We start from the raw sequence: 15,584 nt of genomic DNA on the forward strand, positions 1-15,584 counted from the left end.
TCTTTTGAACACTGACCTTGGGGGACGGCCCAAAGATACTGTCATAAGACCAGATGATGTATCCCGCGACGAAAGTGTGTGCAAATAATGGGGCGCTACGCGGAGCACATGTGTGTATCTGCAAATCATATTTTATCCTACTGCGGAAACGACTGCGACGTGCTCCCAGAAGAATTGCTCGTCTTCTCCAATTTCGCGTCGAATTTTAGTCAAGCGATTCGCTACAATTCCATTCCAGTCGGCAATTTATGCAGACTTATCGCATATGCCACATCGTACGAGTATGCATATATCTGCATACATATGTCATATGTTCGCGAACACTTTATTTTATTTTATTTTATTTGATTTTCAGCTTCTTTCAATATTTACTAAGCCCGGCGCGTGCTTTGGTTTGTGAATGAAGCGAATTATGTGTTATATGCATATAGTCGGGGGTATGATTCAATTGATCCAATTCCCAAGCCAAGCCAATACTCTGTTTTATTGGGGCCTCAAGTGTTGTCAGCTTTGATAAGATTCCAAATATTATATACTTAGCAGGGCATTTCCATTTCTATTTTCAAGAATTATTGTGTATTTTGTGATATTGGTAAAAATGTTGCTGACTTGTCGCATTTTTATACCCTCACAAAGAAGGGTATTGTGGTTAAGCAACATCTTAAATTTACGAATATTTGAAGAGTATTTCAATGTTCGATCGTGAAAAAGCTAAGCCTTGTTGATCCATAGCACACAGCTGTGTTTGTGGGTATGTCAGCTATTTCGCGAATAACCGAAACAGTTAAGTGAAAAACGGAGAATACCCGGTCATATTCCTAGAAATAATCCAATGAATCCATAAACATCAACCGCATTCCTGAACAGTCGGGTTTTATCGCTTTCCGGGTCATCTGTGAATGGGACTTCTGGCCACTCCCCGCCATTGACCAGAATCATCATATTGAATGGCCGGTGCTGTATCTCTAAGATATTCCTGGAACGCATTTGGGTGACACAGTCGCGGCCTCTTCAAAACCATTCGAGCCCCCGCCGCCTGGTGAGAGTTTTATTATACTTTAGGATCGCGGACAAAGGATGAGTGCTGGTTCGGTTGGATCGGAAACCTAGAAATTATGCTGGACAAAAGTGTTAAGGTTGCGTAGAGAAATTGTTTGGAAAATATGAATTACCAGCCACTCGAAGCGAGTCCAAAACTCCCCGAAGAGTTACCTGCCGCGCTCTGCACGATTTTTCCCAATATGCAAGGCATTGTGGCAGGTTGCTCGACTCTGCTCCTTGTTGCATCCACACTTTTTTAAGTGCCTGCCGTAAAAAATCATCGTTCTGGTTCGCGCGATCCTTGAAGTAGGTGTTAAACAAACAGCAGCCCGATGAGAAGCTGTGCGAAATCGCTCTACAAGGCAAAATGTATATCGCAAAAGGACGAAAGAATGGCATCCAAGGGGGTAAAGGTGAAAGGAGCAGAGGAATCCTTTATGGAAAGTAACTTCTGTTTAATTTGAGAGGCGACTTGAAAGTGCTACTCGAAGGTATCTTGTGGTTTTCAAGGCTTGACCTTAGGATACTTGAATTCTGAACACTTCAGCTCATATTTCTAAGGAGTACTGCTGTTTTTCCTAAGAGCAGTCCTTACAATTTGTTCATATATCCACTATTATTTTAGAGGACGGTCCTTACAATGCTTTTCTTAGAGCATTTTTGAAGTCATCATATTGCCGGTGATTATATATTTTCTTTGGCAATGATCTCAATAGCCTTGAGTTTATTTATTTATTTACTTTAAAAACTTATCACTCCGCTTTGATAACAGCTAGTTGTTATAACACAAAGTCATTCCTTTTTATTTAGAAGTTTGAAGTTCTAAACTGCTGAGAACTGTGCAGAAACAATAGTATTGTTACAATTACTAGATTTATTTGTCCCGCTAAAAAAACCTACGATATTACATGCATTTAACAAGACACGTTTTTACTATGACTATGGCCATTCAATCGCCTAGACAAAGGCCATTTAAAAACCCATTTCATACAATTAATAACAATAAAATTACACTAAAATTGCAACAACACCGCACACCCCCAACAAGGCGGAACACAAAGGACACAAAGGCCATTGTCGCAGGATCTGATCCACTTGCCACCGCCGCCGCTATTCAAAGTAACTCGTAACTCTGGTCGCTTCATTCACGAAACGCACTGTACTATATAGTCGGGCACTGCGACACAATGGGCGTGGCTCTGCGCACTCGACTTCGAAATCCAGAGACACCGAGTTGCAGGAACACATTGCACGTGCGTGACAATTGTCCTGCGAACTGCAATTGTGTCATGTCCTGATCGCTGCTCGATCCTGTTTGTCCTGCACTGTCCAGCTAGAGAAGTGTACTTTTCCATTTAAGATCAGCGATGTGAAAATTTCCAAGACGTGATTTTTATGTTGTTTTTTCCTCAAAGCGTAGCCATTGAGCTATTGTTTGCGCAGTTCATTAGTTACCAGGACTCGAGTTCATTTCGGTGGACACGTACATGTCGGGAAAATGCCGCCAAAAACGGTAGGACGGATTTTCCTGCCAAGCTTTGCCGCCTCAGCTGCGGTTGAGTGGTTTTTTTTTGGTGCTTCTTGCGAGTTTGGTGCTTCGAACATTAAACTAATTTATCACCAATATATGCCAGGATCCTGGGCGCAGGATGGGCTGGGAAAGGACACCCCTTTCGGTGGGAATCGCTCGTGTGTTGGACTTTTGTGTCTACTTACCATAATGAAAACATTTTCAAATATTTTATGCAAAGTCCTGACATGACCTTTGCCGAACCTCAACTGCCGCGTCTCCCGTTGCGCTCGATGTCCTGTCCCGAGTGTCCTGAATGGGAACTGCAACACACGCATGTATGGATATCTCATCCCATCCCTTACCGGTTCGTAATTTGCGATCTGAACTAGTTTTCGGCGTGGCCCTGTCATTATGTAGATTTTTCAGCCCGCGAGTACACGATCGCCCCACAAAAATTGGAAGGGGAATTCGAATACTTAGTGGAATACACCGATGTTGTTGCTGTTAGTCGGGATGTTCCATGTTCATCGGGTTTGTTTACGGGGGTCATCAGGACTGGGATTTGTTCTCACAGGAAATATTTGTGTGCTAGACCATAAACCTTGAAAGCACAAAGAGAACCAGATAACGATCCAGTCCAAATGTATCCACCGGCAAATGGGAAAAGGCAACACAAAGCCGCAATTTGGCTGGTGAAAATCATCGAGGTCGATCCATTTGCAGGACCATATACCCATTTATACGTGTAGCTCTCCTACATATCCGCCTCCGCCGCGATGAGTGACTGCCGGGTTTGACTGTCTAGGCCGCAGGTACGTAGCGATTAACCGCCGAGCTATTGCCACCGCAATTAGGATCGCATCGGAGCGGGATGCCCGAGATCCCAATAAAAGCCAAATTGAATCGGATTTGGGAGCGGGCAACTAGTGCAGGACCTGCAAGGATGCAGCTGATAATGGCAAAGAATTGCGTCGTCACAGGTTCACAGAGATGGCCGGCCAAAAAGGAAGACAAGTAGTGCTGGGGGGGAAAAGGTAGAACAATTTTTAAACATCAAACGAATAAAGGTCGCTCTCGCACACTCGTATTTACTTTGGAAAAGGGAGCTCCTGATTTGTTGCAAGATTTCTCCGTAAATGGCATAAAAAACCGCTCGAGAAACAAGGCGACAAGCCGTGGGATCGCCGTGGCTGTGGCTGTGGATCGTTGTTAAGATTGTTAATGGCACCCGACCTGTTCACGTCCACGATCTCACAATGTTGGACAATTAACACGGCCCAGCAAGAAGAAAGCCAGGTTTTTGGAGGCACATCCTTGGGAATGTCGGGCAGAACAGAGGCCGCTACAGAAATCAAGGCCCCCTATTTCATCGCATTTATCGCATTCCCGCGCCCCTTATGAATTGTTCATATTTTGTGGATCATTCGGGCCGGGGCAGTACCGCCATCAGCTGATCCAGGGGATTAATTATGTTGACAGGTTGCTGCGATTCAAGTGCCTTTGAATTGGAATTAACTTTTTGTGTAATACGTTCACGTTTCATTCAAGCAGCTCCTTTCATATCTTCCAGGAATCTAAGTCACATCCTTCGGCTTTCCTCAATTTAAAAAGTGTCCAACTTATGTAATGTATGCCATTTCCTTTTAATGAAACTGTTCTTTGATGTTTCTTGGGAAATGTTGCTTAGCTAATATTATATTATATGAAATATGATATATATATATGACATGATTTGCATTTGGTAAGTCCTACTTTTTCTGTGCGTACATCTGATCCAAAAACTTCGAAATGCTGGGTCGGTCTTGCATCTCGCTGAGCTGTAGGTCGACATAGTTCTTGGTCCTCCGATAAGCTGCCACATTAGTGTAGCAGTGATGGACGTAGTTCTGACCCAAACTGGATAGTACGGCGTAGCGGAGATCTGACTTGGAAACTTTTCGAAGAACAGGTTTGGGCTTAGGCACTAGGGGAGTGATCGGCAGAGGACTCGGCACGGATGGGAGCACTGGGCTAGAGTCGGGTGGAGGTATCTTAAAAATATCTTTTGGAACGGCTTTATCACTAGGAGTTTGTGGCAAGGATGGGAGCACTGGACTAGAGGCAGGGGGTGGTGAAGATATCTTAAAAGTAACTTTTGGAACAGATTTACTAGGAGTTTGAGGCCACTTTGGAGCGGGTGGCTCGGCAGACATGTAGGGTACGGCATCCACTTTCTTTCGGATGCTTAGTAGAAGCTTTGCCGAACTGGAAAGACCCTTCTCCAGTGCCCTCACCTCGTCTGAACTGGGTTCGAATTCCAACAAGTTGAAGCTCCAGCGGGTGATTCCATTGTCTTTGGTTAATGCATAGGCATAGTTTCGATCAGAATTTCTGGCGGTAAATGGGCTATAAGCCGTGGGTTCTACCAGTTTTTGAAGAAGCAACGATCTGTTAGTTGGTGGCTTGCAATTCTTCTCTAAATCTTTCTCTGGCTGCCATACAGGAGCTTTGAGTGTCTGCGAAATCGTGACCTTTGGTTTATTAAGGGACCCAGAGTTTTGACGACTTCCCTTAAGTGTACTTTTTTCTTTCGCCTTGCGACAGTTCAATAGTTGTCCCTTGATCAGATGTGGACTCGATTCGATGGCATGCTCCATGTAAGAAGTGCGACCAAACAGCACCATGGCGTAGTTTATGTTACCCGTGCCGTTCCTCACGGTGACCCTCTCCAAATCCCCGAAATTGCTGAAATAGGTGAACACATCCCGATGGGTAATGGCCTGGTCCAGGTCGGGAATGAACATCAGGCGATCGTTTTTCGCCTCGGGAGGCAGTCGTTTGGGTGGCTGGACTACCACTGTGCCAGGCTGGTACGGTTGGAGCTTCTCTTGTAGGGAATGGAAATGTGCTAGAATAGTGGAGGATTCAAAGTCCGTAAGAAGCCCTAAGTCCCTGATAGCCGTCCTCACCTGCCTTTTCCTCATAGACACTAGCTTGTTCAGTGATAATGGCTTCCCCAAGCTGGGATTCATTCATCCTGGCTCTTTTTGGCGAAGGACACGAATCAAGTCCAGGCAAGTCAAATGGCGTGTTGGTCACCCCCAGTGGTTCTAGGGAAATCAATGACCCCCACGAACTATCCATGCTAAGCTGTTGTTTTTAAAGCCAAGTTGAAATATGCTTGGTTGATATACAATCCCAAAGCCAACCCGATCAATGACTATTTATTATTAGAGTCGTGAAAGGGGAGTTTTCCTTTAAAAATTGCCATTCATACCATTAAAGTCCCTAATTTTTACGCAGAATCTAAAGTCTTTCCCCTGAGGTTTCCCCAAATCCTTAAGAGCCAAACCTACTCAAACCTTTCCCATTGCATAAATATAAATTGCACTTTCCGTTCATCGAGGCCTGGGAAAATTTGTATCCGTTTCGCACAAGGAAATGATTTGGCAAACTGAGCACAAATATTTTCATCGGAAATTTCATAAATATTTGATGAAACTGAAGGATCAAAGTCGAAGCCCCATTCAAGGTCCCCAGAGTGGTTGCCGTGCCATGAATGAATATTCGTAACGGTCGGCATTCCGGCTGCGATTCATGAAACTGTTGCCACCAAATCGTGGCCAAATGAAAGGAACCAGTAGGCCAAAGGCAAAAACCCAGCTGGAATGCGTTGGCAGTTTGAATGTCGCCTCAGGTGACAAATTGCAAGGCTTGCACAGGTTGTTCAGGTTGCACATAGCCGGTGTAAAAAGGACGACGACTCAATGACGCGGCAGGTTCCGTCGAAAAAATGTGCCATTTCGCACCTCCATATAAACGTGTCCCGAATGGGTTTCCCTGCCATTTGCCATCAATGGACTGGGCGGCCTTCGGTTTCGGTTGCATAATGTTTGACTGCTGGGCGGAAAGTTGCACATGGCTTCTAATGTGCGATTTGCATTCGCAATCGGTCAAGGGTGCACAGGATGCGATGAATGTTTACCCAACTCGCAGGAATCAGGGCGCATCCTTTTCACCAGTTCAGTTTCCACATCCTTTGCCACCCAGGTTACGTAAGCCATAAACAAGTGGACCATGGCAGACTAATAGACTTGTTGCCAAGGCCGCAGAGATCGCCTCCTTCTCACGCCTCGACTGCATCCGGGATTCCAGCTAAAAACGCGGCAATATCCCTCAGATACTCGGATACTTTATGCGGACGTGAACTTCATTCAGGCATTCATTGATTCATTCATGAACATTCGCCCGCAAACAATAAGGACACAACTAGCAAATCTCTCGAGCACTTCAACGAACAATGAGGAGCCCAAGCAAATTTCTGTACGAGGACATTCGGTGTTCTCACGTTCATTTCGGCGATTTCCTTCGTCTTTGGGTGTTTTTTCGGCTCTTTTTTAATGTTGGCTTAAACCTCAAGTGACCGAGGGTTTGATGATGATTATGATGAGCTCACAGGGAATTTGCGAAAAAAATAAGCGAGAGAGGAGAAAGGAAAGCGGATACTCAGCCACTCAACCGGGTGTCCCGGCATCCTCATCATCCGCCGATCATCCCGGATATAGTTCGATATTTTTTGCGAGTTCGGTGCTGTGGCTCTTTCGTAACGAAATTCCCTGGAATGCCCCAAGAACACATAATAATCAGCAGATAATGCCGTTGATTATCTCGGGAATGTCTATTCATCGCCTGGCGCTGTGTCCTTCGAGTCCTGCCGCCTCGAATTTCCCTCGCCGTGTGCGGCCTGCCAAAAAGTGAGAATTTATGAGGTTTTCACCAGCGCAGCGCTGGTGGTGAGGGAGTTTCCCTAGAAGTTGCGATTGGAGCCGTGCGGCAACTGTGGGAAAACTGCATTTTCCGGCCTGACTTTGGTGTCTACCAGGAATTTCGGCTTTTATCACGGATGCGAGATGTTGTCGCCTGTCGCTCATTGTTTGTACCAAACACAATTTAATTTGATTACAAATCAGAGACAGACACACATTTGCATTCAAGACTTTTCCCAGCCACCCCAGAACTTGGGACCTAGAACCTAGAACCCGCATCCGAATCCGCATCCGCATCCCCGGGATTTGGTCAAGACATTATGCAGTCGCTCGATAAGCACGAAGTCCGTGTCATTGTCGCCTGATGAAGATGAATGATGTAATAATTCCGTCATAAAAATAACGCATACTCAGCACACTGCTAGCTGGATGTGCAGGGTGGATTTGCTCATACTCGTACTATATAGCTTTAATGCGAACCGGACCAAATTAAAGCTTGGAAATCCTCGGCCAGCTGCCAGCTCAACAAGTTCTGAATGCTGTGTGTATACCAAGGGTTTTCATTTAGAACTGGTTTACTCCGCCTAGCCTAACCCCATCATATCCATTTACATTTATCGCATTTCCCGAAAACCCCGAGCAGCTTTGATGTTTCCAAAAATGTCGGATTGCCGGGCCGGGAGGAGAAAGTCGAGAAATCCATTAGCATGCTCAGTCGGGCAAATCCATCATAAGCCATGCCTGAAAAAGTACCTAAATCCCCGTTCGCCTTGACCCTTCTTCAGCTTCAGCTTCATCATCTTCTCCCTCTTCGGAGTATCTTGTGGATGCTATGGTCGTGCATCCTTTTGTTTTCCAGATACTTGGATACTTGTTTTATGTCTTCGTTCCATCGGCTGGTTGCCCTCGCCTCACCTTTGGCTTCGTTTTCTACAACTCTCTTTTCTACGTGGGCCAGTCTTCGATGGATTTTGTTTTGATTGCGCTGTCCGTTCGGTTGAAGACCCCATTCCCATTCCCATTCCAATTCCAAGTCCCAATACCCGATACCCAATCCCGAAGACCCCATCCCATCCTAAAACCCCCACACCAGCACCATTGCCTTTTCCGATTCTTTCCTCCTTCTCGTTTTGTAAAGTCAAAGTGTCGAATTGTAAAGATCAGTCACCTTTTGGTGGATCGCAGGCCTAGGCGGCACATACATAAATGGATGTGTGCATATGTAAGGCATCCATCCCATAGATACATAAACATTTACATTCCTGCCCCCTTTCGACGCCTTCTTTTCGATCACTGGGAAAAATGAGTACTGATTCATTGATATATTTGTAATAATCCATGGTTTTTACTCACTCATTCTGGATGTGTTTTTCTAGAACTTACTCTACATTGCAATTGTAGGTATTGTTTTTTTTGCCAGTGCTGTGGATCCCAGCCATACCCCTTTATTATGGCAGGCATGTCGCCTTCTTCCGCTGCGATTCCACTGTGTGATCACGACCAGGCTCACTCCCTGCCTCCCCAAAAACATATCCAATCCACCGCAGAAGGTATCCGAGATCGGTTCAGTTCTATGGCTGCACGCTTATTTGTTTGTTTGCGGGCTCCAAACTGGTACTGGCATCCGTTCCAGGGCGTTCACTGTACCCGCTCGGGTACAGTCCTCTCCTGCCTTGGTGTTTTTCCTGATTTTTCTCCAAGGGGCGCACGTCCAACAGGTTTGTCTAGTAACGAGTACGTGCAGTGCCGCTCCCCACCGATTTTAATGCTTCTGTTGGCTTCTAAGAACCCAGTTGTTTTTCTTTCGGCTCTATCTGAATGCCGATCGAGCCCCTTTCAGTTGGGCTAGGAGTCAAGTTTACTTACCTACCTCACCGCATCGCTGTTTGCCGAGACTTTCGATGTTGCGGCATGGAAACTCTGGCGGAAACTCGGGAGGAAATCGTTCTATAAGCCGATTTGCTGCCGGCGAAGGAAGGAAGTTGACCAAATGATGATGCGTGGAAAATACTAAGCAGCGGCACAAAGGCTGGGAAGTCAGGGCAAAGACCTCCAGCGGACAACTTTATTTGGGGAATCATGAATTTGAATGTGGTCAAGACATGAAAATTGACGGGAAATAATGTTCCAAAGACAGAGAAATTGGAATTCATCCATTAGAATGTGGAAAAAGAAATAGCCATTAGGACCATTGGATGCATATTGAGTAGTTTTTAATTCTGTGCTGTTACAAAACGAGAAATTCAATAAGAACTTCCCTTAATGATCGTATTGATTTTCTAATTTTATGGCCCCTCGTTAATGTTTTAATGGCCAATAATCGTTTAGTAGACCCCAGTCACGCCCATTTGGTAACTCGAGTGTTTCGCCCACGCAGTCGATGCCAAATTGAGATGTTGCATTTTATGGCTAATTGATTTTAATCTCCACTGCCTCCTTGGTGGTCACAGAATCAGCACACAAGTCCGTATACATTTCAAAAAAGAGGCCAAGCTGAAATACAGATATGTCTCGATAAGGTGGTCATTTTGCGCATCATCATCATCTCAATTTTTGGAGAGCAGGTCCACTGCCCCGGGGCAAATAATTATGGCAAACGCAGATTAGCTGCGGATGAATGGTTCCAGAGATCTCTGGCCAGTTATCAATGGCACCCACAGTGAGGTCCTTGCAGCTACGTCTATCTGAAGTTTCGGATCTGCCAGATGATAAACGCATCAATGAACGGGACTGTCAACAAAGAGGAAAAGCGAAGGGAAGACATGCGGCAAAGGATTTCATTTAGTTCTATTTATTTTCCCTGCCAGTCAGCTGACTGACCCGAGTTTTCCAACCCACTTGAGGTCCAGCCAGATAATATCTGAGTAACTCCACCTCCTATCCTCGTTGCATGGATTTTTTTGTATTTTCTAGTTTTCTGTTTTCTGAATTTTGTTATCTGGGGTAGAGCAAAACGGCCGAGGACAAAGACACTTTTTGGCGCTCTTTTTCCTGGCTCGAGAAAACATTTTACTGTGAAAGGATTTTTGAAACGATCTTTCAAGAAAAGGATTTGCCGCACTGCTGTTCATTTCTGTTCATAGTTTGGCCGCAGGACCAAAGCCAATAACTCCTAACAGTGTGTGCGCATTTCGTAGTCGGTATCTGCAGACTCACATCGTGAGTTAGGTCGGCTTAGGACTTATATTTCCATTTCCATTTACTATTTCCCATTTCCAGAATTTGCATGTGCATGGGCTGAAACAATATTCCACCCACACAGAGACGGGGAATATTCATTAGGGAAAGCCAAACAAAACCAAACAAAACAGCGGCCAAGTTAGTTCTTCTCCCGATGCTTTGCCAGCAATATTTTCAAGTTAAAGCAGGCTTATCCTGCAGCCAAATCCATGTCCTGCTGGCCGGGTGCCATTGTAAATTGATTAACTATCCGTCCACAAAGGCAACTACAGGTTGTTCAGTTGCAGTTCGGCTAAGAGCTAGTTAGGAGTTAGATCGTTTTTCAGCATATCTAGGATGGATCTGCCGAACCCGGCCACACATGCAGGACCAATATTCCAATGTCTATTGAGTCGGAAGTAAATGTGCGAAATGGCTTTGTTCCCATATGAGATCATCCAGTTTTTGTTGAGCAAAATGCGAGCTGGCAGATGCCAACTAGTTTTGAATATCGGGTATACACATGTAGATAGATGGATGGATCGATCCATTGAGCAATCTGTCGTCAAACAGTTGCCGCCCTTAGTCCTCGTGCTCATCCCAGGACAGGTTCGGCTCATATGCAAATTATGTCCAAATTGTTCAACTTCCTGGAAGCCCGCACTCATCCAATAGCTCTATGTAGCTCTTCTAGTTCGGGTTTCGGTTTTTGTTTTTTGCACAAGTGTTTCCCTTGCACCGGAAGTTTTTATGATTTTTTCCGAGGAACTTGAAACAGTAGCTGGACTTGCGTAATGTTTTGCCTGAAGAGTCCTGAAGAGTTTATTGTTTTTTGATCAGTTCAGTTTTATTGTCTCGCAGGACTTGCGCTCGTGCGGATCCTGGAAGATCCTTCGGCGGCAAAGATATATTGGGAAATGCATAATAGTTTTTCACACTCTGCCGCTAAAATCCAAAGGATATTGGATCGCCCGAATTTTGACTCGAATGTAAATTACCTCGATTGTTTGAACAGCGTGTTAAGAGCTAGGAATCGCTATTGTCTATAAGGATTTTATTTTCTATATGTGTTATTTAAGGGAATTTCAACAACATTACAGGGGAATTGATATACTGCTTTAAACCCGATAAGATAAGGATTTCTTGGCTGCTTTGGAAACATTTACATTGCGATAATGATTTAAAATATTAAATCAATTCTTTTGCCCAACAAGCAAGAGTCGGTCCATTTGATGGCTTTGTGGGTTCAACCACAGATCACAACTTCAAAGATACGGCCGAGGTGATGCAAAAACCAAAGAATGTATCTACTTTTGCCATCTCATTGGGGCATGCTAATTGCCTTTGGCCAGAGTCCCAAAGAAATGAGTTGTAAATGAGCGAAGGCAACTTGCTGCAAACAAATCCTCGACATTGCCAATGTCCTCGAACCGCAGGAGTGATGGTGTCACAATGCTTTGAGGTGGATGCGGATTCCGCCAGGAGATCATTAATAAACCGTTTTGCCAGGAGCCAAGGATGCACATGAAACACGCCGACTTGGAAAGTCATTCTAATGATAATATCATCAAAGGACTTTCGATCCATAACGGTAACCAATTGATTCGCCACCATATAGATGTGTATATACATATGTATCTATCCTATCTTTAGATGGAAATCAAACAGTGAGCACACGCCCACAACCTCAACTAACAAGCCGTGAAATTATTTTTTTATTTTTCGGGTATATGTATCTAATGGGCGATGCATAAATCGCTGCATTATGAAACAGCAATTAAGTGAGGGCAATCAGGGAGTGAAGGATCCTGCCACAAATTGGTTGAATGACCCCCGGGATGATCGTGAGAATCCGAGTAACCCTTCGATCAAATGAGTTCTGAAGAGGTTACACTCTAAAAATTAGACGATTGCGTTTTAGTGTGTCATTAAAATCGGACTGTTTGTCTGCGATCTGTGGAGTGTTTCCATCGAATCCCTACCATCTCACATCCAACGCTCCAGCTCAGTTTTTCCGTTGCGGAATCAAAACATATAATTTTCCCCCTCCCCGAGGAACAACAGGTATGGTTGGAGTGAGCTAGAAGTAGAGCTGAGAATCTCGGGGCACAGAGGAAAATCCAATACATACAGGTAGGAGGCATATAGGCACATAGGGTCTGAGCTAAACCATAGAACCTGTTTGACGGAGGGGAAAGTCCAACTGGATTCGGGCCCTCATATAAGAAGACCTGCTGAGATTTCCTGTCGCAAGGAAATGGGAAAAACAAACCCGAGAGCAGAAGGATGGGCAAAGGAAAAATGATAAATGCCAAGCAAACAGGTTGAGGACAGGTACCAGGAGGGGTAATCGTAATCTCAGCGGCCTCTGGAGGGGGTGGACTCGCCATCACATGGAAGACCCATCTCCCAGTAGCCCGAGGAGGCCCAAGATCGAAGCGAGACCTGCACGTGGACGTGAATGTGAATGTGGTTGTGGATGTGGCTGTGGATGTGGATGTGGATGCCCAGGATCCATCGAGGTCGTGATGATGAAGCCTTTTCTTCTCTATGCGCACTGCGCACTTCCAAACGTCAAAGACCCAATAACGAGTTTTGTATTCAAACGCGAAGCAAACGAGTTGAGGATCTTGTGGTTTTTATGGGGGTTTGGCTTTTTCACAGATTACCAAACAATTTTCCATTCTTCTCCACTGCGCAGGCGTTCCAATGTAAATGACCAAACAAAGGGGCCTGGGGAATGTGTGATATTGGGATCCCTCGTTGGCCTGGGAAAATTGGTAAAAGGGCTGCTGGAGTCCCTCCTTTGGACCTCGGACAGTAAACATAAGAAACTGATTTTTATATGAGCTGATCCGTGTGCTTAAGGTCCAATGCATTTGTAAATTAAATATGCATTTTTTATAACGTCCAGTTTGAAATTTCAAACAAAGGAGAAGAGATGAAATCTATTTTTTCAAATCATCATTATGGACTTAATAAATGGGTAGTGAGTTGCTTGTCTTACCAATTATTTAAAAATATCTATCTCTGTTCCAATCTCAACTTACTGACCTCGGACAGCAGACATAAACATTGGAGAATCAGAGCTCAGATGGACCGACATCTTGGGAATGTTTTCATTTCATTGGCATGTAAATAAAAGTCTCAAACACATGTGGACAATGTTGCAGGACAACGGCGGCATAAACAAAACCCGATCGCCGGGTTTAGGACTCAATAAATTGCCGCTGATCCTGCGAAGTCGCGACTTTTGACCCAAAGTCGAAGACAATTCACTGGACGCTGCTAATGAGTAGCCAGCCAGGGGTTACTTGAGATCTTATCAAAACACAGGACACAGATGAAGACTCACAAATCTGGCAGGATAACGGTAGCGGCGATCGGTTTTCATTAGATCCTTTTTGGCGCTGCCGCTCAGATTTGTTTACGGCTATGTGTTTATTACGGGCACCCAGAAAATAAAAGAGGAGAGTTACGAGCGGTTCTGGAAATCCGAGTCGCCGGCGCGGAATCCTTGAAGTGGTCAACCTCTGGAAACCCGGCCATATGTCGTCGACATTCTTGTCCTCGGTGATATATGCATGTTTTCATTCTTCTCCTCCGTTTTTTGGCTCTCCATCTCGGGATCCTTGGCATGTGGTGTTGATTGAGCAATTTGTGCGATCCTATGGCATGGTATATTCTATATATATTCTATATATATGTGGTGCTAGTGTGCTCATTGATTTGGAAGCTGTCAGCGTGGCTGCTCCAATTTCATGGCCGATTTGCTCAAGTGCATTCTAATTGACGATCAGATCGAATCCGCTTCGGCTTAAGGACTATCTGGCCCTGAAACTTGAGGACAAGTTCATCTGCCTAACGGTTTGACAAAAGGGTAGGGTATCGAATTTCTGTTTATATCCCTATATTAATAATCAAAAGAAGAGCTTTATATAAAAGTTTGTTGTGTTCTTTAGTTACAAAAGAAAGACGTGATATTTTGTTCTATATAATTGTTATATCCTGGGAACCTGTGTAACCCCCTATACCTTCGTAAATAACTTCTCCGAATCCATCAATTTACGACCGCAAACATTATCCAATATCTATAAGGCCACCCAACAATTGAAAAGATCATTAGCAGGAATAAGATCGTAAAAATTCGTGACACGCGAAAATAAAGCAAGTGCCGCCCACTAAAGGACCTGCCAAAAAAAGGACCTCGACAGCCATGAAATTGCAACATGCTGGAGTCGGTGCCATTACCCGATCCTTGGCCGATCGGTAGATAGATGGACCTCCCGGGAAATCAAAATGTTCAATTGCACACAATTGCGGACTCGAGTGGCGTGCGAAGGACAAAGGACGAGACAGAAGGATGACCGAGGCAACAAATTTATAGGGACACAAACACGGGCCGACTGTCGGCGTCTTAGAATCAAATGCACTGCGTCATCGGCGAGCTCGGCAACCAAAATATATCATAAATGCACACAGGTTCTTGAGTCGCCTTTTATTTTCTGAGGTTTTGCCGCCCTTTTATGAGTTTTATTCTGTGCTGGTGGGGAAGTGCTGGTGGTCAGTGGAATTCCTAGAAGCCAGGCAAATACAAAGAGACTGGGCGAAAATATTATGAGAAAAAACACAGGGAGTTATTAAAGGAGTCCCAGCCACTTGTTCGTGTTTCCCCAGCTATATGTACACTTTTCGATATTTCTTCAATAATATTTATTTGCTTGGGTAAAGGATTTGTTTGCTCCCCCAAGGCTGTTTGACTTTCGAGCCATATTCCCAGCGAAGGAGTGTGAAGGAGTTGGCAAGCCGATTATGATTTGCCACCACACAAGTCGAGGTCGAGCTCTGGTGACGCGGGTTTTATGGAGGATTTCGGCGCAGGACTTTGGCTAACGTGTCAAATTGACAGCAGGACACTTCTTCCACTGGCACTCCGATCCTGCTGCAATTTCGCACGGTCGGGAGGGAATACCTGCGCCTGGCCCACGCGGCGCTCGGTGCGGGGTATCCTGCCTGAAGATCCTGACTCGATCCAAGCTATCCAGGCGATCCAGACACCGAGCTCATTAAGCGTTCTCCTGGCTGGCGCCTATCCTGCGGAGTGCTCTCAGTTTGGTGGCTTTGCA

General features: G+C 44.9%; 1 protein-coding gene across 4 annotated transcripts; it reads right to left on the reverse strand.

The window, feature by feature from the left end:
* Positions 1 to 1,425: 1,425 nt before the first annotated feature.
* Positions 1,426 to 5,725, reverse strand: LOC6730040. Of its 4 annotated transcripts, none has more exons than XM_016174443.2 (4): positions 5,503 to 5,724; positions 4,307 to 5,441; positions 3,647 to 4,241; positions 1,435 to 3,574 (listed from the first exon to the last, which is right to left on the reverse strand). In XM_016174443.2, exons 1-3 carry the CDS (start codon positions 5,675 to 5,677, stop codon positions 4,238 to 4,240), a joined length of 1,314 nt encoding a protein of 437 aa, XP_016036809.1. In that variant the 5' UTR covers positions 5,678 to 5,724; the 3' UTR covers positions 1,435 to 3,574; positions 3,647 to 4,237. The 4 variants fall into 4 exon arrangements, with proteins under 4 accessions (XP_044779116.1, XP_016036809.1, XP_016036810.1 ...); XM_016174444.3 differs by having other exon boundaries at positions 1,436 to 2,695; positions 2,758 to 3,574; positions 3,647 to 5,441; XM_044923181.1 differs by having other exon boundaries at positions 1,426 to 3,574; positions 3,647 to 5,441; positions 5,507 to 5,725.
* Positions 5,726 to 15,584: the final 9,859 nt, after the last annotated feature.

This window comes from Drosophila simulans, chromosome 3R (assembly GCF_016746395.2).
Source record: "Drosophila simulans strain w501 chromosome 3R, Prin_Dsim_3.1, whole genome shotgun sequence".
Classification (NCBI taxonomy): Eukaryota; Metazoa; Arthropoda; class Insecta; order Diptera; family Drosophilidae; genus Drosophila; species Drosophila simulans.